We start from the raw sequence: 23,031 nt of genomic DNA on the forward strand, positions 1-23,031 counted from the left end.
AATGATTTGTGTACTGTTTTTAAATTGATTTTATAATTTTATGGTATTTTATTCTGTTTTTTAAATTGTGATGGCCTATGGCTTTGAACAATAAAGGATCATTCATATTATCAGTATCAGTATCAGTATCATTATCATTATCATCATCATTATTATTTTAATTGTGGATCCAATACATTTTGAATGTATTATTCTAACTTCTTACAAGTACATGTTTGGGCTCTACACAGAAATGAGACACATCTCATTTTACCATTTACATCTTTTGGAGCCGTAGTTTATAAATGCTTTTTTCCCTTCTGTATCCAAACATATTAATGTATTTCTCAATAACAGTTTATGAACCTGATTAGTGGGTTCTAGTCCATGAAAGCTTATGCCACAATTAAATTATTAGTCTGATGTGAAGGGCAATGCCAAAGAGGGTTCAAACTACCGTACAATTGCGCTCATTTCACATGCCAGCAAGGTTATGCTCAAAATCCTACAAGCTAGACTACAGCAGCATGTGAATCGAGAACTACCGGAAGTACAAGCTGGGTTTCAAAGAGGCAGAGGAACGAGAGATCAAATCGCCAACATTCGCTGGATCATGGAGAAAGCAAGAGAATTCCAGAAAAGCGTCTATTTCTGCTTCATTGACTATGCTAAAGCCTTTGATTGTGTGGATCACAACAAACTGTGGCAAATTCTTAAAGAGATGGGAGTACCGGACCACCTTACCTGTCTCCTGAGAAACCTGTACAAGGGACAAGAAGCAACAGTAAGAACCGGACATGGAACAACTGATTGGTTCAAAATTGGGAAAGGAGTACGACAAGGCTGTATATTGTCACCCTGCTTATTTAACTTATATGCAGAGTACATCGTGAGAAACGCCGGGTTGGATGAATCACAGGTCGGAATTAAGATTGCCAGGATAATTATCAACAACCTCAGATACGCAGAAGATACCACCCTAATGGCAGAAAGCGAAGAGGATCTCAAGAGCCTCTTGTTGAGGTTGAAAGTGGAGAGTGCAAAAGCTGGTTTGAAACTCAACATTAAAAAAACGAAGATCATGGCATCTGGCCCCATCACTTCCTGGCATATAGAAGGAGAAGAAATGGAAGCAGTGACAGATTTTACTTTCTTGAGCTCCAAGATCACCACAGATGGTGACTGTAGCCATGAAATTAAAAGACGCTTGCTCCTTGGGAGGAAAGCTATGGCAAACCTTGACAGCATAGTAAGAAGCAGACATCACCTTGCCAACAAAGATTCGTATAATCAAAGCTATGGTTTTCCCAGTAGCAACGTATGGCTGTGAGAGCTGGACTATAAGGAAGGCTGAGCGCCGAAGAATTGATGCCTTCAAACTGTGGTGCTGGAGAAGACTCTTACGAGTCCCCTGAACTGCAAGGAGGTCAAATCAGTCCATCCTAAAGGAAATCAACCCTGAGTGCTCATTGGAAGGACAGATACTGAAGCTGAAGCTCCAATATTTTGGCCACCAAATGTGAAGAGAAAACTCCCTGGAAAAGACCCTGATGCTAGGAAAGATTGAAGGCAAAAGGAGAAGGGGACAGCAGAGGATGAGATGGGTAGCTAGCATCACCGATGCAATGAATATGAACTTGAGCACGCTCCGGGAGAGAGCGCAGGACAGGAAGGCCATGGGGTCACGAAGAGTCGGACATGACTGAACGACTGAACAACAACAACTGAAGTTTTTGCTATGACAAATTAACATGACTACCCCTCTGGAATATAGATACTGTTACCTAGCTATTTGAGTTTGATTTGTAAATAAAATGTAACAATATTTTGATAGTATTAGGGATGGGTGAAGTAGTCTATTTCTGGTCTGTATCACTTCCATACTGTATATGTTCACCCCTAAGTCCTTGCTGTCCCATTTCTGCATTAATCTGCAGTGTTTTTTAATCTGCACAAAAATGCATTTAAATACATTTTTAGAAAGCACATTGTCTCCCCAAATAAGCATTTGTAAACATATTTTGATTTTTTTTGAGCCAAGGACTGTATCAGAACATTCAACATATCAGAACAAAATACAAAAGCCAGTTGTTAACTACTTTCCAATCTGGACATTAATCTGGAAGGTCTTTCATATTTGGCAAAGACTGAATTCCTCAAGCACCCCTAGGTAATATATTTTTACTTCAATATCTTTTTTTATATTCTGCTGCAAATTTACCATAACATATTATGGTATTGGTTTTCAAATGGTAGATATATTATTTCCAAAAAAAGAACTCAAGTTGGCTAACAAAAGCAAGAACACCACAAAATATTTGAAAATGTATCACACACCTCATTTATAACAATATTTTTTTAAAAAAACTATATTAATATAACAAACCAACAAACTGCAACAATTTTGAGTACAGCTATTTAAAAAAGAGAACACATGCGCGCGCGCACACACACACCAACCCAAAAATTAGTTGTTCTTTTGAAGCCAGCTTTTTACCAGCTACAAAAACAGTAGAGTATTGTGGTCTGATGGGTCCCAAGAGGCAAAGTATTCCGTAAAGTAGGTGCCACTACAGAAGAAGACCCAGCACTGGTGGCCACTCACTATATTTCACGGGGTCAGGAGATCTGAAGAAGAGCCCCAGATGATGATCAGAGCATGCGGGGAGGAATATAAGGAAGAAGGGTTCCCCGGCCACAGCATGTTGTACCTGTTGTAGTTTCCGAATGCTTTTAAAGGGCAGCCTTATGTAAAGTGCGTAACTAGTCCAATCTGGAGGTACCTAAAGCAGAAGTGGCTGTTGGAAAGGTCCAACTTCACCAGGAAGGGTTGTATTTAGCAAATCAGTCAAACCTGGAAAAAGGTGCCCCTTACCATGGACATCACCTGTGCATCTAACAGGAGTACTGGGTCAAAGAACATGCCCCCAACTATGGACCTGGCAACCCCCTCTAGAACAGACTGCACACTCAAGTCAAGACAATCCACTCCCCCAATAGGGAGAGGGAGGTGAGACATCAGGATTGCTGAGCCTCCATCAGACCAATTGCCATTTAGCTCCTCCCCTCCCAGAACTGCCTCCATCAGTACCCCATTCTACCTGGCTGCATCAGAGAGAGAGGTGAGACAGCAAGGCCCCCTCAACTGGCTCAGCTGGAACCGATTAACAATGAGCTTCACCCTTCCCGAACCATCTCTGTTAGTGGACATTCAGCTTGGCCATTATGTATGTCTTGAGTTGGTACATGAATTTTCTTATTTCCCTCCTCTCTCCATGCTCTTTCTCAAAAATCACATTGAAAAGGCTGAACTTCATAATTTAGGAATACTCAACATACCTGTTTTTCCACCTTTCCAAGTCTGCCCATCATACTTGGATCTTCAGGAAGCTCCCCTTCGGCTGGGCCTTTGGTGCGGTCCTTATCTGTCATTGATGGCCCTCGCCCAACAATCTGGTCAACTCTACCAGGAGCGTAAACCCCACCCCAGAAAAAGCCATGAAGTTAGTGAGCTACAATTAAGGCCTCAGAACTCTATTCTTACTGATCTGTAGGACAAAGCAAATGCCTTTTTCTCAGCTGATAAGCATCATACAACTATTCACACAAACAGAAGGAGGTAACTAACTATAAATTCAGGTGCAAACACACCTCTCTATTTCTGTAAGTGTATATTGGTTCAAAATACACTAGTTCAGTTTCTAGAGATATAATCTGGCACATTATGCATAGTAAACTTGCCCCTTGGGGAGAATCTGATATCAAACGTGTTAACTCCCAAATGATTTAGCATCTCTTTTTACAATTGTATATGAATATATCTGTCTACATTTCAGGGCTAGGCAACCCAGTGTCTTCCTAATGTTTGGGGGTACAACTCCCATAATTCTTGATAATTGGCCATGATGCCTGGGGCTGATGGGAGTTGTAGCCCAAAACATCTACAGGGCACCAGCTTGCCTGGCCCTATAAAGTACATAAAAGTAGTCCAATTGTAATTTTTTGTTTCATCATTTCCATACTCAATATATACAAATAATGATTTTCAGATCTTGGAGATTAACCTCAGATAATGACTGAGACGTCTAGGACAGTAATCATCAACTTTTTCAGGTCCAAGACTTGTCTCTAACCTCAAAATGCAACAGAAGAGGGGATTTTGGCAGGTGCAATTTGTCATGCTGGAGGTAAGAAAAGCCATATCTGCTGAAATTCTTTCTTCTATGTAACTATGCTACTAGATACATGACCTCTCTGACCTCCTTAGCATCTTATATCTCTCTGTCTTACTGTTCCTTTTTTTTTTTTTTTTTTAAAGGAAAAAGAACCCTAAGCAAAATATGGTGCTGATGCCAGTCAGCATTCAACCCACTGGTTGAAGACCAGTGTTGGGGCAGAGGTCAACTACATGACAAATATTAACTGATTAACTTTTTAATCAGTTCCATAAATATTTATCTGTCACAGCCTCCCAAAAAGAAACCATCCTCAGCATGTAATTTTTTTCCTAAGAATTTTTGGTTATAGGTCCCTAGCCTCCTATGCTTCTTTGGCTGGATGCCATGACAGTTAAAAACAAGTTCAAAAATTGTCTGTATTTTTAGGACAGGTGTGTTCTACAGCAGATAGGAAGGACACAAACAATAATCATAGATGGGCCATTATGATACAAGCAGCCCCATAGCTAATGGCCCAGAGAATGGTTTGACCACATGACACAGTTCTCTTACTGAAGCTAATCAGATCAGACCTCTTAAGTTAGCTGGATGGGAGGCTACACAGGAGCCACTCTGAACTCTTTGGAAGCATTGCGGGTTTTGATTGTGATAAATTACTAAAAATCAACAGCCATAGCTTATTTTTTTCCATTATAATTGATCACGCTTTTGCCCAACTCAGTGGATCATATAGTTCTAATTACTGGCTTTCATCAAATGGAAACATGACTTACCAGTCACAGGCAATTCTATTTCCCAATGTCTTTTAGAATACGGCACTTTTGAGCAAAGATCCTGTCACTGCCACATAACACAATGGGTCATATTCTTCATTCTACCCTAAGAATGGCCCTAAGAGTTGGCCATCTGCTTCAACCATGAGCCATTAATTAACCCAGGACAATTTTATCCTTGCATAATATGCCAGAGGTGTACAGGTGATGTAAAGAACAAAACAACAATAACAAAAAACCAAGTACATAAATCTGTCTGAAACCAAGTTAGTTGTCTTGAGCCGAACTAAAACAATACTTCTTATGCAATTCTGAAGTGTAGGCAACAGGTCCATGCAGAAGGAGATGGATGAGAATTATGAGTCTGAATGCAGGCAAAGGAAGGGGAAGAAAGGATTAACAAGACTAAAGGTTGTAAAGCACTTTGCAAAATTAAAAGTGCTCTCTCAATTACACATCGTAACAAAAACCTAGGAAAGGGGCAATTCACAAGGCTATTTCCAACAATTTGGCAGAAGAAAGGCTAGAGTTTTATCTGTACTAGTGTGTTCAAAGTATGGAGATGGTAAACAGTAACAAGGGAATAATGTTCTAGTTCATACAACTTACTGGGCCTTTGCCAGTGGCAGAAGACCTGCATACCCCCCTCCACTTTCACCATACATATGATGTAACCTCTGAGCCTCCCTTTTTTGAGGAAGAGAAATCTTACAAGCAGGGCCCCTGCGTGACTGACCATCAGAATGGAGAGTGCAACTCATTTATCATCTACAGGGTGAAGAGGAAGGGGGCACCACTCTTTCACCACAAAGAGCCCAGTAAGTTTGCGGACTTGACAGTCCTACATATATCTGATGAGTGCCCAGAATCATGGAGTGACACTAGTGAATGTTGACAATACTTATGATAGAGCTGTATTTTTAGACATTCACCAGATGCATGACGAATTGCCAGCATTCCCTTGCAAATGTCAACAGTCTCTGCATTTCGCATACAGAAACATACTTGTTTTTGTTTTAGGTTCTGGTCAGTGGCTCACAGATGATGTACCTTTCTGGGAAAACCTCTGTATAGTACTCTTTCCTAGGCAAAGCAGGGTGCCACAGGGCATGCACCTAAACAGGTTAGAAAACCAATTATATCCTTTGGTTTGGAGGAAACAAAAATGACTTGGGTTTGTGGTTCAAATGGAACACATTTCTCATACAGCAGATGTTTAGATGCAAATGCACTTTCAAGAGATCCATAAACCAGTTATGAACTTGGACTCAGTCCCACAAAACCAATATGACTCATCATGATCCTAAATACATTGACCTTTCAAAATGTGATCTAGTATCCCTTCAGTGCAGTGGATGCTTTTGCAGGGTGCAGAAACAGAGGGTTGCTGCCTTCTCTGCTCTCCTCTGCAAACTGCACAGCTCTTTCAAGAAGGGAAGCTCACCTTCCAGGCTGAGGACTGATTCACACGTGGAAGAAGCCTACCCAAAAGATGTCTTATGTGTACACCTAAACACTTAACGTGTGAATGCTGACCAATGCGTACTGACAAATATGTGAAAACTTAGGGAGATTTGTCAGGGAGCTAGGACTGACCATAGCTCCCTGTTGAGTTGCCCTGATAGCAAACCCAGGTAGGTGATGTGTGTGAAATAACCCCAAGGAGAATACGAGAGACTTGCTCCCAAGTGTGTCCATGATCCCAACGTGTATAGATGGGGACACAATCTTCAGAGGAGGAGTTACAACTCTGACGTAAAAAGAGGCCTGCTGGATCAGACCAATGGTCTATCTAAACAAGCATCTAACTTCCTGCAGTGGCCAAGCAGCTGCCTCTGGGAAGCCCAAAAGTAGGACATGAAGGAAGCAGCCCTCTCCTGTTGCTGTTCCCAACAGCTGGAATGCAGCAGTGAGTTGCCTTTATCCTGGAGGTCTGAGTGAATGCTTCTGAGAAGGTAGAGGGTGGACAATGTTTGCATAGTACCAAGCATGTAAATGAGTCTGGGCTACAATTGTGACATGCTAAACAGAGTTTCAGTTGGTTTCTCCGTATCTTATCTGCACCTACCCAAATTGGGGGGGGGGGGAGTAGCTTAAGCCATCCATTATGAATTACCTCTACTAGGTACTTATTACCTATTGATACAAAAATGTAACAGAGTGATGGTATCTGATGGCATCCTGATCCATTTTCATGGTAACTTGAAAAAGACTTTACTATATATGAATCATTTGTAACCATGATTTTCCTTCTTTGAAGTGATGCAGAAAGAAAAGAAATATAAAAACTCTTGGCTCAGCCACAGCGCAATTTTCTTTCATGCTTCATTATGCTCCATGCTTATGGGAACATGCAAAGAGGTGTGTCTGTAGGTTCACCCTCTGGCCAAAAGCAGACAGCAAAGATCAATACTGCTCAAATAGGGCGACAACAAACAAAAAAACAAAGAGAAAGAGAGAAATGATTTTTTTTTTAAATGAACAGTTTGGAAATTATATTTTAAAATATTGCTTTTTGAGCACAGACCAGGCCAACCCCCTTTATCCATGTCATATGACTGGCTACTTACCCTCAGACTGGTTTGCGATATTTATAAGTTATGTCTGGCAACACTACTGTTTGTGACTGTGCTGCTTAGAATTGAAAATACCAGTAGCAAATTGCATGAAAAACCACCAACCTGGAAATACTTTAATAACCAAAGTACATATTCAGAAATAGCTCATGGTGCTGCCCTCCTGGGACTGTTCTTCGGAATGCAGACAGCAGAGTTGCTGGTGTGAAGCATCTGTCATAAAAATCCCTGCATGTGGAATGCTGGCACATCAGGGACACGGGTGCACGAGAACTGTTCTTCATGGTTTTTATTTATTTCTTATGTTTTTATCCTGCCCTTCCTCCAAAGAGCTCTGCAGCATACATGATTCTTCCCACCCACTCCGACAGACACACACAGACCCTTACTACAACCTTGTGAAGTAGGTCAGATACTTTCCATGGGAAAGGATGGATGGATGATAGATGGATGGAAAGAGAGAGAGATGAACACTAAATGATGTGATCTCCCATTTGCATTTTGAATCAGTACACTCGCAGCAGGGCTGTACCATGTGATATTTCTGAATGTGTAGTTCAGCAGTACGCTTCTCTAATTCCCTGTTTGTCAAAAGGGAATACTGGTTACATACTTTGCTAGATTTTAATGAGAATGAGAGAGATTAGGAAATGCTATTGTCTTTCCTCAGTCTTAGTTAGGATGTACTATCAAACTGAATACGACCAATTTTGTGGTAATTTTTCCTTTATGGCAAGCATCTTTTAAAAATCCTTGCTACCTTCCTTCCTTACCTATGTATTTTTACAGTATGATGTTATCCACATATACCTTTCTAGCCAGTAAGCAAAAATGTCCTTAGCTGCAAACTTCCAGAAGAGCTGCAATCCCCAAACCTATTGGTTCTAAAGGAACACCATTAAGTCAAATGAACTACTCCTGTATGTAGGATTTGGACTGTGATCAATATTAGCACCAGAAAAACCTGTCTGGGCTATTTGCATTCTAATCTTCCAAAGGACTACTTAAGGGGCATGCAATGGTTGGTGTGAGACCACCGCCGCCAGATCTTTAAGTTTTCTTCTTAGAACAGGAAAACTCCTGCCATCCAATCTCCAACTGCATTTCCAAATCTGCTTTCAAAACTGCCCTCCATTTCAAAACATATTTGCCATGTGGCAAGGTACGTGTGAGTGTGCTGTTTAAGAAGCAGAATTCCAAGCTCCCTTGGCCAAATGAGAAAACATCACGTAGTTCTTTGGATCCTGGGCAATGGCAAGAATCCAGTGAGATAAATAATGGGAGTGCATGTGAAAATGGATTTGGCGGGGGCTGGGGGGGATTTTCTCTTCAGCAGCAGAGTGCACTGAACTCTCATCTTTAACAAGCAACTGGGAACAAAAACCATCTTGGAAGCCATTGCATGGCTACTGACAGTTTACAAAGCTACTTGGATGCAGAAGTTTCTCCAGAAACCTAGCACTTCTTGAGTGTGCACTCAAGTCCTCCAGTTTCCTATTTTAAACTAATCAACAAAGAGACTGGTGGCACCTTAAGGACGAACAAATTTGTTATGTTGTAAGCTTTCAGGGAGAAAGCGTATGCCATAATATGTTTTTTAGTCTTTAAAGTGCCACAAGAGCCTTTGCTGTTTTTGCTTGAACTGACTAACATGGCTGCCCCTCTGGAAATTAAACCAACTAGTTTCACTCATCTAAGTGACAAATAGATTAGCCAATGAAACGCAAGTGTCAAGAATCTCTAAGGTCCGATATACACAAATAATGTTGTACAGACTGTTTCACATAGGAGGACATTCATGTGCAGCCTCCTTGCTGTTCCATTTAAATGGGCACTTTGCTGCATGCCACTTTGCTGTGTGAATTGGACTAAAGAGTCAGCATTTAATTTTACATCTTTGCTAACAACACTGGTGGGTATAATAAGACCTGAAATGAACCTATGTCCAATGCGTTCTTGAATTTCATTCTCTGGTCCAGCAATCAACTTGGAGAGCTTGTTGTCTGGGTTGAAATTCCAACATAGCTATGGACTCAATGGCACACTTTCAGATTCAGGGGTCACCATTTGTAAAATGGAGGTAATAGGGCCAATTCACACATTACATATTTTAGGTGTATACCTAAGAAGAGTTAAGTGTACAGTTGAAAATGTAAAGTGGGAACAAACCTGTGTTTGCAAACATCTTTTATGCCTTTGAAACCTGTTACCCACTGAAACAATCCTGTTGCATAATGTATTCCTCTAACTGAACTCAGATGCTGAGTTAACATATCACCCAGTATAAGTGGTACCTGATACCAAATGTTATGGAGTGTGGATTCAATAAGTATGAGACAAGCTGGAAGCTGATATGGATGGCTGGATTACATCACTCTTCAAAACTCCCATAACCCTACCCACAATTTAGGGATGCTAAAGTACTTGTTTTTAAGATGGATTACTATTGCTGAAGTCAACCACCTTGCTCTTCCTATCTGCCATCTTGATTGCTGTAGTTACATACTATTAAATCAGTTGTGGATATCTCTACTGCCGAGACAGTCTAAGGCTATGGTTGTGAAATGTGGTATGTCCTTAATTTGGATTGTGGTGACTGCTGTTTACAAAGCCTTGTTTGTGCCAGAGGTCCTTACTTTGCTTAATACTAAGAAAGCCTACTTCTAATCTAAGGAGTGGCAAGATGTTATTAACTAGTAGCAAGTGAGAACCTCAGTGGCCTTTCCCTAGTATGGTGGTTTTCAATTTTTCCACATTGAGGGAACCTTTCCATATTGACTTGGCTATCAAGGAACCCTAGTGTGACTGCCATAGGAATACTGGGTTATGTTCTGTAAAGCATACTCAGTTCTTGCTAGCCAACACTATTAGAACTCAGCATTAACCCCATGTGAAATGCAAGTGCACCCTAGAATCCCACTCAACACTCCCCTACATCTCCAGATTGTAGAGGATGATTGGAAGTTGTGGGAAGTTTCTCTTTCAGGAAAGACTGCCTGCCATGAGTGACCTTCTCATAGAAGAACCTGTTTTCACCTAATCTGCAGGAAGAATGATAACCACCCCAGGTAAGTCATTCAAAAACCATAATGAGTATGATCCAAAGGTCCATGTGTAGAGTGGTTTCTCTTTTATGATGGAAAACAAGAGAATGAGCCCCATAGATCTGCACATGGAACTCCACGTACACCTTGGAGCTGCTGAATCTCAGACTCTCTCTTTGTATAAACCTTGGGTCTTTGGTTAGCTGAAAGCCTGCCACAAGTATTTTAGCATCATTGCAAACATTTTGGGGCAAAGGTTTGTTTTCTCCATTAGAAGGAAATGCCTCTCACTGTTATAAAATCTTTATCATGGAGACTGGAATTTCAGCAACACAACGCCATGACTTTTACCATTCCAAGCATAAAAGCTGAGACAGTCTTGAATGCTTCTATCAAAGGAAAACGAATGGTCAGATCAGCGCCCTCTGGCCATTTCCAAGTTTGCACTGCTGTGAAGGACCACCTTTGGTGTCTCTAAAAGTTAACGTTTAAGCACATCCAGGAGAGCAAGCCATTCGGTGCAATATGCATCAGCAGCATGTGACAAATGCTGTCATTTAACGTGGCATGAAAGGGGGTTGACAGGAAGCAAATGAAAGTTTCAGAAAAAAAGAGGCATTTTGGCAAATCCTAACCTAGGCGAGTATTGGGGTGATCCTTTGGTTGAATACTTCTTATGCCGGGGAGTTGAAGGGGGTGGGGGACCGACAATCATATCTATCCTGGCAAAAATAAATGAGAAGAAAAAAGACACCAGCAAAACGCATAATGAAGCAACATGTCTGGAAAAAGTTGTTTGGAAAGTTGCAGAGACAGAAAGAACAACTTAAAAGAAAATGACCGGGAGAAAGAGAAGAAAGTTGAAAATTATATTCCGCTCAGAACAAAAGGCAGTAATCATATAACTTGATCATTTGGTAGCACACCAAATTTTACCAACTGAAAAATTGCAGAATTTTGCGCAACAATGGAATAGCCCTTCTTCTGTTCAAAAGGGCAGCTGCTCTGCAATGAATAGGCAATACATGCTGCACAAGCTGGAACATTTCTGACAATATTCCATTGGAAATGTAGACTCCTTACTGTTACAATACATGTCACATGTTCTCAGCTAGTTTGAGAAACACAAGCTTTGAAGGAGACTAACACACCCATGGATGGGATGGGACAAGAGACAGAAACAAGGTATATTAAATAAAAAACAAAACACGATGTTATGGCACACTTCACAAAAGCAGCAATAGGTATCATGAGTGGTGAAGAAGAAAGTGCGTATGGACACCTCCAAAAATTCTGACATTGTTCTCTGACAGCTGAAATTAAAGCCAATTACAAGTAGTCTCAAGCTCAAACCACAATTTACACGGAGTTCTGTGTTTCTTTCTACCGCATTAAAAACTCAAGAATCAGCTTGAGCAAGTTGTGATTCTGAAGAGTGGGCAAGGAGAAGGGTCTGTCTGAACCCTTTCCCTTCCAGACATTTTTGAGCTCAAAATTGCTGTCCAAAAGCTACTTTTTAAAAACACACACATTGTCTTAACAACTTTATCAAAAATGTGCAATCACCACTGGGGGGAAAGATATAGGATTCGAGTTCTTTTACCTACGGCAAAAACAAGCACAGGGAAAGTAATTTTTGAGCCGAAAAGCGATAAGAAAGGAAGGCCTATCCTTCCTCCAGTCAACATGGTGACCTGCCCAGACTGATTTTGATTTAAACAACAAAAACACAGAACAACCTGCAATATGTTGTTTAAGACACGGCTAAAGTGCAATCATTTTTCACGTGGCAACATACCATAATACACATCATCCTGCCAAGTGGTGAGGACAAATTTGTCCTCTCCTGCTTCCCCATCTTTCCCATCAAGTACACAACTGAGGTAACTGTCCTCACCGCTTGGTGGGATGAAACAAATAACTTGCCTACCAAGTTGCTTGGCTGTCCACCATGGTAGACAATTTGGTAAATGGTTGTTTACATTCATGGAGTGCATGAAGCTTTCCTCTAGTCTCTGAGGGTCAATTTAGCAGCTACAAGAGACTTGACAGCTCATAGGCCCTGCTAGACCCTTCCATCTGTACTGAGTGGTCTCCTCTTCCCATGGATTCAAAGTCACAGCAGATAGGCCACTAAGAAGAACTGTAAGTGGTTCTTAGATCCTAGTAAAGAAAGACTGTGCCATGTTCTCCTTGCGCTGATGAAACCAAGAGAATAAACCTTTGCCTTTCAAACTAGTAGAATCTTACTCTCTCCCACCCCACCTACCCACTAAGCATCAAAAAATGTGAACAAAATATGTTGTTTTCCTTCTTTGGCTTAGTAATCTCAGAGTAAGAAAAAAGCAGAGCCTTTGCCGAATCAGTCATGGGGAAAACAGTACAAAATCCCAGTTCACGTGAATTGGACCTCCCTCTTTAGTTTACCTAGGATGCTTCCAGACAGAGGGCTCCTAGCACAGCCAGTCAAAAGACACTGTGCAGCTATTCCGTATTTTCCTCCTTTAACATATTTTTTTTGCGAAAAGACAAAAAACTGGAAAAGTCATGGAAAACATGGGAGGGTTACAAGATGTCATCACCTGGACTCTCTCTGTAAAATTCCATGAATGATGCAAGGTGAACAAAAACCTCATCTGGAAGCACCTTATTGCTAAGAAGCTTGATATTCAAAAGCAAGTTTATTGGGTAAAGCATCTCTTCCACACTATAGTCTCTTCAGTGATGAAACTCTGTTACAATTCCCACCTGTTCGCAAGAAACGTTTTGTAAAAAAAAAAAACCATTACTCTTGAGATCACCCTAATGTTTACCAGAGTACACAGCTTTTCTTCCTTGCATGGCTGCTATCTTGAAAACAATGAAGCAGATATGAGGGGAGTTGGGTAGGGCGCTTACTGCTTATCATATCCATTGCATACTCACTGACAAAAATGAAATCTGAAGAGGCAGTCTGAGCTTCATGCTCTGCAATACAAACCTAGTACTTACAACCTAGATATGAACAGTCATTATTCACAAAACCCAGTGGTTCATAGAGGTGAAAACATACATTAGGTGGTGACTGTCAAGAAGAGCCATGATAACACTTGCCCAATGGACAGCAGGAGGTTGAAAGAGGGGAGACTCTTGCCTGGACTGGAGGTTTTTGATCCTAGAAAGCATATCCAGATGTCCCGCTGAGTACTGTTCAATGACATCCATTACATCATAGGGCCGCAAGCTCTCCTTGAACTTCCGCTTGGAAACCAGAAATCTCATGACACTAAAGTAGAAAAGGGCAGAGTGACAAGCAGAAATGTGCAACTTGCAATAGAGGTTTCCCCCCTCTATTTATTACCTTCTATCTGTGACCATTCCCATTCCCCCCCATACATTAATTTCTTCTCCACACAAATATACATGCACCCTACTCACACTACAGTTAACAAATTGCTACACAGAGAACACTCCCATCTCTGTAACAGCTCCACGGCTGTAAAAGAGGGTGCCGATGCAGTTGTATACATGCTGCAAAGACCAAGGACAAAGTATGGCTCTCTTGCATTGTGTACATACAGCATACAGGGAATAACTAAGATACACAGCTGCACAGCCACTATTTCCATCAAGTGTGAAGTTACCCAATTCACACTTTTCATCCCTCTGTGTAAAACTGTCTGTCCTTTCTTATGTTAAGGAGCAGGTGGAAAGAACCACAAAGCAGATTAAATATGGATTTCCTTCTGAGTATCATATGAAGTGACCCTTAGAACAGGCTTTCCAGAGTGTTCCCTTCCTACATCCTACTGCCCACAATGGGTAGTTGCATGTTGTGACTTAGCACCAGGGGAAGGACCCGCAAAGCAAATCCTGAACATTCAGCACTGAATCATATGATTATATGAAGATGCCTTATACCCAGACTGTTGGTCCATCAAACCCAATGCTGTCTACTTCAACCAGCAGCAGCTCTCCAAAGTCTCAGGCAAAGGTCTTTCCTAGCCCTGCTAACTGGGATTCTTTTAACTGAAGATGCCAGGGACTGAACTTGGGACATTCTGCATACAAAATATATGCTTTACTAAGCTATACTCCCCAAGCATAGTAGGGCACTCTTTCTTTTTTCTTTGCATTTCTTCATATGGAGAGTGTTATAGGAAAAGAACTGTCCCCCATATTTGTATTTCGTTTGGTTTTTTTATATTATGGGGTTAAATCCTCTTTGAGTGTGCATTAGTCATTTTCCACCAGGAGGGCAAGCATTTAGTTAGGTTATAGGAGTCAGGATGTCTGCTCAGGAAGCCAAAGGTTTGTAGGAAGCTCAACTGAAGGTCAGAGAAAGAGCTTAGGAAATGGAAATTTAGGTTGCAAAAGAGAAGAAGAAACTACCCTCCTGATTGGTTGGAGTTGGGAAAATAACTCATTTTAAGATATTAAAGCCTAAGGCAGAAGCAAGCAAAAGCAAAAACCAGAGAGAAGAGAGAGAGATAAAGCAAAGAAAGAGTCACAACTGCTGGAACTGGAGAACTGGCTGAGAGAATGCTGAACCTATGACAATCAGATTTACTTGGATAAGGGACCTGGATAAAATAGGGTCACAGTCTAATTAGGTTAGCTGGATGCATTTATCCCTGGTTATTTTATTACCTTATTGCTCATGTGTTTTCTGTTTGTTGTGTATGAGTATCCATTCCAATTTTAAAACTTTTTCCTACTAACATTTTTCTTCAGTAAACATATAAACATTGTTATCTGAAACCTTGTGGTCTCTTATCTTTATTGGGTTACCCAGCCCATGCCTAATAGCCACACTATCTAAAGTAGATACCTGAGACCCAGAGAGTTTTAAGGCTGGTTTGGTGAAAGCAGCTGGGGGCGGGGGGGTGGGAAGAGATTTCCACCTGGTGGCAGTGGAAAAGACCACAGGAAAGGAAGGGCAAAAGGGAGTGGGGGCACACTGTTTGACTGTTTTCCCTTCCACTCACAGAATAGGGTGTTGCTGGCCCACAACAGAATGGTTATTTCTCTTCCTTCTCCCAGTATTTTTTTTTTCTTCAGCCTGTATCTTCTCCAACTGGATTTGCAATTTGCAAGAGCCTATAATGGTTTTGGTTAAATTATAGTATGTTGTTCAGTCGTTAAGTCGTGTCCAACTCTTCGTGACCCCATGGACCATAGCACACCAGGCCTTCCTGTCCTCCACTCTCTCCCGGAGTGTGCTCAAGTTAAATTATAGTATAGAAGGGTGAAATATTGCTTCCCCTGTATGTGTGCACACAGAGAGCAGGTTACATATTCACTCTCCATAAAAGCAAAATACAACCCTAACCTCCCTATCCCTGCTGCCATGCATACATAATTTGTTGCAGCCAGGCACTTTTCCTCATGAAGGGATCTTTCCACATTTTAAGAACATAAGAAGAGCCCTGCTCGATCAGACCAAGGTCCATCTAGTCCAAAGTTCTGTTTGCACAGCAGCCAACCAGGGAGCCCATAAGTAGGACAGGAGTGCACCCTTCCACTCATGTTCCCCAGCAATTGGATACAGAGGCATACATTTTGCATGGGTTGATCCAGTAGCCCATTCATCATGTGGTCCCACAAGTACAGAAGCAGGCCATGCATGAGGCCAGAAGCTGCATAGGCTACTGGATCATTCTATGCAACGTGCAAAGGGGCCATTTAGGTATAGGGCCTGGCTGCAATAGAACTCATAGGTATGGCTGCAATTTGCCCAGCACAGTGATGGCAGAAAGGAGAGGGTTCTGCTTGCCTCCAATCTGCTAAGCACACACACACACGCACACACACACACACACACTCACTCACACACTGGAGGGAGCAGAATTCCATTCCATTCTTCTGCCATTACAATAAGCAGTCTGTTTGGGAAATAAAATTATACACGGTAAGCCAGGGCCCTGCCAAATGTTATTGGTTATTGAGGGAGAGGGGGGCTATTTCAGCATTCAATGTGGTTGAGGCCACCTAAATAGTTATCAAATTGTGTATTTCAGTACAAAATTTCCCACCAAAATTGCACTCGTTTCTTTCAAGCAAGTACCAAGTGACAAAAATAAAGGTACTTTTGGAGTCCTTTGAAGTGCAAAGGATTCTAAAAGTCTAAAGTGAAGTCTAAAGGCCCACAGTAGCTTCATAAGACTCATGTTTGTTGTATGCTTGTATAAAAATCCATGTGTTGTCATTTTGGGGAAAACTGTGTTCCTTAGGAACAAACCATCACAGGATCGCTCTATAGATACCTTTAAGTTATAAAGCTGGTAGTGGTGCCTGCCAAGGCTGCTAAACTATAAGAGCTGCTTCCAGATTGTAATCCTCTCTAAGCCAAACTTGATTCTCCTCTACCCAGCTGTACTTTAAGCACAACAGAGAGCCTTATGCAATCCTGTGAGTAGCAATGGAGTTTCCAGCAAGGTTCAGCACTGCTTGTTCAGCATTGTCAGAGTCCTCCCCAGCTCCTCCATGTACACAATCCTCCCTTACCACACTGCCCTGATGCTGACTTTAAGGCCTGGTGTCAGATCTTCTGTCACAAATTCACAGTTGCAGCTCTTGTTGTCACCATCAGGAATATCTTCCCCAGGGAGGCATGCTTCTGGGGAAGGAAGGATGGAAGGAAACTAGTACCCCTCTTATTGAAAGACCAGAAGCGTAAAATTCTCAGAAGACGCAAGAAATTTAGAAATGGCAAGTATGTTTACACTTGGCTATATATTGTTTCTTATCTCTCTAAGCTTGGTTAAGACAACATTTACTTAGTTTTTATGTACTAAAATTTATGTTCTGCCATAAATTTTAATAAAATTTAATAAAACATAATTTATGTTATGTTATGTTCAGCTTTAAAAGGTCCACAGGATGGCTTACAACAATGAAATTTACAATCATATCAATAAAGCAACCACATTTTAAAAGAATGAGAACAGAATAGCGTTATCTTATGTAAAACAAAAGCAGCCATAAAACGCCCAAATAAAAACACAGGAAGATCTGGGACTAAACAGCCTTCCCTAGTTTCTGGAAGACCATAACGGAGCGTGCTTGCCAAGCTTCCTACTTCGTCGTTGTCTCATCATAAGGCCAACAATGGCCAGAACCTCCAACTGAAGGATCCTGTGATAAATCAGAACACTCCTCTGTCCCCTGAGCTGCCTCACCTTCTGAATTCTGACGAGATGCGGCACCCTTGATGCGGAAAGCTTGCCGGGCTCGGCTTCGGTCTCCAAAGCTCCAACTCTTGGGAACTTTGCTTGGGCTGTCTTCAATGCTCTGGTCTGCGCTGGGGGATCTTCGGACACCCGGAGCCTGAGGAGAACCTTTACCTTTCGTGGCCGCACCTCGGGGGCTGGAGAAGACACGATCTTTCAAGCTGACCTTTTGACTGTGCACAAAGACAAATCGAAACAAGACCAAAAAAAAAAAGAGAGAGGAGACAAGCGGGAGGGGGGAAGTCACTCCAAAAACACCATGGCGGCTCCCCTTCAGCCATTCAAAATCAATTGTCTTTCAAAGCAGCAGCGGTGGAAGCAGCAGCAGTGAGATGTGGCTTTTAACACTAAATTGGTTCAAAAAGGCATTTCAGGAAAGGTTTCCATGGTGATGAATGGAGATGAGGTGGGGGTCGTTAATTGAGGAGAAAAAATGGGGAATGAGTATGTAAACAGAAAGTGATTTTGGAATGCGAGATATTGTTGAGTGCACATGGAAAGACTGAGGGGGGCATTTTGGTATAAAGCATTGGAAAAGGGCAGCTATATGCAGGGGAATGGGTGTAAGGGCCAACTACTCCAATTCTGGACCTTGATTCCTGTCCTTAGATGGGGAGAGTGAGGAAAGAATCTCCAAGATATACCTGTCATAACCAACCCAACTAATGTGGTGTGGACACAAGGCTCAAAACCTTCCTGCCTTCCCACCCACTTGTCTGAAGTGGGAGAAGAAACAGCTTCACTACCCACAATGCAAAGTTCTCTATCACAGTCAAGAGACAGCCATCTTGGAGAACGTTTCATAGATACATTCCTATTGTGAGCCTTCACCTTACCTCAGGGATGGGGAATGTGTGGCCCTCAAGATGTTGTTGGACTGCAACTCCATCATCCCTCACCATTGGCTATACTAGGTAGGGCTGATGGGAGTTACAGCCCAACAACATCTGGAGGGCCACATGTTCCCCACCCCTGCTGTACCTGATTCCAGAACATTTTATAAGCTTTTAAAAATGGCCATTTACGTCTTTTGTATAAGCATTAGTGAACCTTCCTTTTCACCAGCTTTTCTGAACATTGCTTTGTCTTTCTGCTCCCACCCCAAATATCTGCAAATATATTTTACCTCAGCATCTTATATATTTTTCCCTCATATAAAAGGTGGGTGAACTGCCTAACTGCACTGTCACAAAAATAAACTGGAAGTGTCGGGGTGCACAGCTGCACTCTCTGGGGAGTTTCTGGGTCAGATTCCCCCTATTTCATTTCTGAATATTAATTGTGAGGGCTATGCCCTCCGCCTGAGAATTAAGATTAATTAAAGAGCATGGAAAATCCTATCACACCTCATTGTTGGGGCCAGGATAGGGCCCAGATCTAAAAATAGAGGGTCTCCAGCACCAGGGCTCAGTAACATAAGCTCAAGCCTGAAGTACAGCAGGGAGAGAGAGTTTCTCTGTTGATGAGGCAAAAGCAGGAAGCCAAGCTTGCATTATTTACCCCAGGCCTTCCAAATCCAGAGGTTTCATGTGCATGCCAATCACAGGGGCTGATGTTGTACCCTATGTTAATTCAGTCCTTTTTATTTGGTCCATTCACTACTGGATTAATGCCCCAATATTCCCTTCTATGCCTGAAAAAGAGCTCTGATGCCTAAGCACGCAGTTCCTGGGTCAAACTCTGACATCCTCCTTCTGTTCTTCCAAGTGGTTTCTGAATGACCAATGATGGAAGATAGACTGGCGGGCCCAGCCCAGCAGGAAACTCCTTTTGTTCTTTCTTGCCTTTGTTTTGCGTAAGGGCGCTTCACTGTTTCCACACCAGCTTTTTCAGCTCTAGGTGCTCCTAGCCTCATTCCTCCTGCAGTGTACTGTGTGTGTGTGTGCGTGTGCGTGCGTGCATGCGCGTGCGTGCGTGTGTGTCCCATTGTGGAAAAACTGGGAGGGATGGTGATCTGGAGCAGAGAAACTGTGGGCAGGGAAAATGTTAGACAGCACCACCACCCTGCATCTTCTCAACTCCAAATTTCCCATCCCCACAGCTGCTTTTCCTAAAAAAATATAGTTAGACCTCTATTGTGAGCATTTGTGTGTTACATGTACTTATGTGCAGGAAACTGATCTGTTAAACAAGAGGAAGCTAGTTTTACACATTCATTTTTGCACTGGGAAACATCAAACATTTAATAAAGAGAGAAAACTGGTTAGGTGGGGAAGATTTCACATGACTTGGCCGTAATGAAGGACTGGGACTGCTGTTATTGTTTTTGCTGTTATTGCTATAAAACTGTTGTTGCTATTGTTATTGCTTTTACTGTTGTTAGTACAAAGCGAGTCATAGTCCAGAACAGGGGAGGGACCGTAGCTCAGTGGGATATGTTTTGTGAACAGAAGGTCCCAGGTTCAATTGCTGGCATCTCCAGGTAAAAGGGTCAGGTGGCAGGTGATGAGAAATAACTTTGCCCTGGAGCACTGCTGCTAGTCAAAGTAGACAATACTAAGCTAAATGGACAAATAGTTGAGCTTGGCATAAGGTAGCTTCCTATGTTTCTTAGGATCAAAGCTTTCTCACACCACAGAAGACTTGTACTAAGAGTTGGTTCATTTGCTGGATGCTTTTTTCAAATGAAGGCTGCTTCTGGCCACTGGTCTATCTAGCTCAGGGGTAGGAAAACTGTGGCTCTTCAGAAGTTGTTGGACTCCCACTTCCATCGTATCTGACCATTGGCCATGCTGGCTGGGTCTGGTGAGAGTTAAAGTATAACAGCATCTGGATAGCCACAGGTTCCCCACCACTGATTAAGCCAATTATAATCTACTTTGACTTGCATTGCACGTTTGCAAAGGTCTAGTGGAGAACTAGTGGAGGCTGAGGTCCTATGGATAAGTTAACTCTGGAAACTGTGTATGCTGCATGATCACTGCAGAAAATCCTGTGTAAGAGGATATTTAGGATGGCATACATTGTCCACCATGCCGCTGCCATATCATATCTCAAGTTTGTGCCAGTGTTGTGATCTAAAACTGAGACAGCCAGTACAGAGATGGGATGAGACAGGATCTAGTGTGGATACGATAAGCCAGATGAGGCAATTAGGGGCTCCTTCCTGAATACATTTCAGCCTGCAGAGTGGCAAACTCTGAAGCACCTATGAGGTGACAGTCAGTAGTTCAGATGTAGTAATGTCTTAGCAGGGCAGATCTGTCCCACTTGATCCACCGAGGATGGCAATCCTAGAGGGTAACACGCTACAGGCATCATTACTGGCATATCAGGCCATTTAGATTATCAAAGTTATATCCCTGAACTCAACAGAGTACATGGGAAAGTAAACTACATATCTGGGTAGCATGAGCTATATAACGGTACTTAGTTCTTTTAAAAATAAAATCTAACATTAATTATGTGGAACTGCTAATGCACTGATGTGCATTCTCTGAAAGCCTGTTACTCAGAATGAAGAGAATGTGGAATCTTTTCCAAACCATTTGGCATAATAAAAAACAAATAAGTCATTAACAATAGAGCCAGACCCACTGCTACTTTAAGGGTCCTTCAGCCAGACAACTGGTTTCCAAGTTAATTAGCAGTAGCATGCAGGCAAATTTCAGCAGGGGACAATGCCGCTGGGAAGGCTAACTGAACTGGGGAGGAGGGGGAAAATGGCAAGCATTTGCAGCTGATTCAGGACCATGGTTCCATCTATACAAGGTAAAGCATACTGTCTCTGAGAGAGGATACGGAAGCACCAACAGCTTAGGTTGGTAGGTGACGATGGATTTGTGCACTGATGTGAAGTTGTTGGGCACATGTGACTATATAAGGGAAGGGTGTGGAAATCTATGCAGGATCAGCTTTAGTATGTTGATACTCTAAACAAAATATTAAAATTGTGCCCCATCAAATACTAAAGCCTACCAATATCTTATTAGGGCTAATTAACATTTTACCACAGATGTTGTGACCGCCACAAAAAAAATGGCATTCCTGCATTGTGTGCACACCCTCCCCACTCCACTCTTTGTAACATGTAGCTGGCTTTATAAATTCAACATTTGCTCCTGAAAGCTTCATAAAAACGATGCACAGCCTATACTGGAGTATGAAGCAGAAGTATTTTACTCTCATCTCTGCAACCCTTGCATAATAATGGGTGCTTTGGATTTTACTTTCTTACCAAGTATCTCTCTTAGGGCTGCATCTCACTGTACAACAGCTCATGGAACATTTTGTTTCTTTCCATATGTTACTATCACTACACCAAGGGTTCCCTGGATTTCACTTGTATTTTAGAGCTGTAAAAACCATTATCTGCATTCCTAACAACTGCTAATACCACACTGGTTTCCTTTAGGAGTAGGATCGATTAATGCAAGGATTCAATGTACAAGTACATGGCCACAGTTTGTCATAATTCTTTCAAACACCACCATTTTATCCTGTATTCCAGGGTTCAGTGGGAAAAATCCTAATACTCATACAGTATTCAAAACTGCACTAAGTACCATATACGTCTCTCCCAAAGCCTAGTTGCAATTTAAAACTTTCACTGCTCTGAGCTCATGGATTGTGAGAGAGCATTTTCCAAGGATGGAAGCAAAACTGCTTATAAGCACACCTCCCCTGCCCAAACGTTTGAGGACCACTGTTTTTAGTAAGAACAGACAAAAGCTTATGACTCAGACCTCAATGAAAGAAGACAGATGGTGCACAGACTAATGTAGTCTGGTTTTGAAATTCAAAACCAGACTACATTATGCCTTGAGTGAACACAACTGCTGGTTGAGGGTGGAACTAGCCCACAAAACCCAGCAAAAGACCATATGTTTACACACTACTAGCTCTAACCAGTACACCATAGGAAAGGAGCACTGAAGCTGAGACAGAGCAGGAAGATTTTTAATCTGCACTTTTAGGACACCCACCTTATCCCTTAAGAGATCCTTCTTAATATCAGAGAATCACCTCCAGTCGCCTCTGAAAGACTGGAATATAAGGTGCCACCGAGTGGAGAGGGGATTTTATTTTACTGCCCCCATGTCAAAAATGTCTTAGCGTGCTCAGGGTGATACCACTCATGCTTGAGAATAACAATGATGGATAAGCCCACCACCAACCATCTTAGAAAAGGTGTCGCCATGTTGGAAGCAGCCATCAGACTCCAAGCATCCTCAGCCACCCTGCCTGGCCAAGGGAGCAAGTTTCAAGGGGAAGGAGAGATCTGACATAAAACACCTAGTGAGAATTAGAATTCAGGATTCTACAGCTCC

The 23,031-nt window shown here is 42.0% G+C and overlaps 1 protein-coding gene across 1 annotated transcript in view; it reads right to left on the reverse strand.

Annotated features, from left to right (window-relative positions):
• The window catches only part of KCNQ2 (potassium voltage-gated channel subfamily Q member 2), a 164,726-nt gene that overhangs the window by 16,343 nt on the left and 125,352 nt on the right, over positions 1-23,031 (reverse strand). Inside the window, exons 13-17 of the mRNA XM_084848417.1 lie at positions 17,711-17,934; positions 17,037-17,148; positions 13,684-13,815; positions 11,186-11,272; positions 3,319-3,442 (exon numbers count right to left, since the gene is read on the reverse strand). Of these exons, the coding sequence (XP_084704543.1) occupies positions 3,319-3,442; positions 11,186-11,272; positions 13,684-13,815; positions 17,037-17,148; positions 17,711-17,934 (679 nt within the window). The remainder of the gene's footprint in view (positions 1-3,318; positions 3,443-11,185; positions 11,273-13,683; positions 13,816-17,036; positions 17,149-17,710; positions 17,935-23,031) is intronic.

Source organism: Heloderma suspectum, chromosome 4 (assembly GCF_057233095.1).
Source record: "Heloderma suspectum isolate Gila_16-S chromosome 4, 16-S_ref, whole genome shotgun sequence".
NCBI classification, from domain to species: domain Eukaryota; kingdom Metazoa; phylum Chordata; class Lepidosauria; order Squamata; family Helodermatidae; genus Heloderma; species Heloderma suspectum.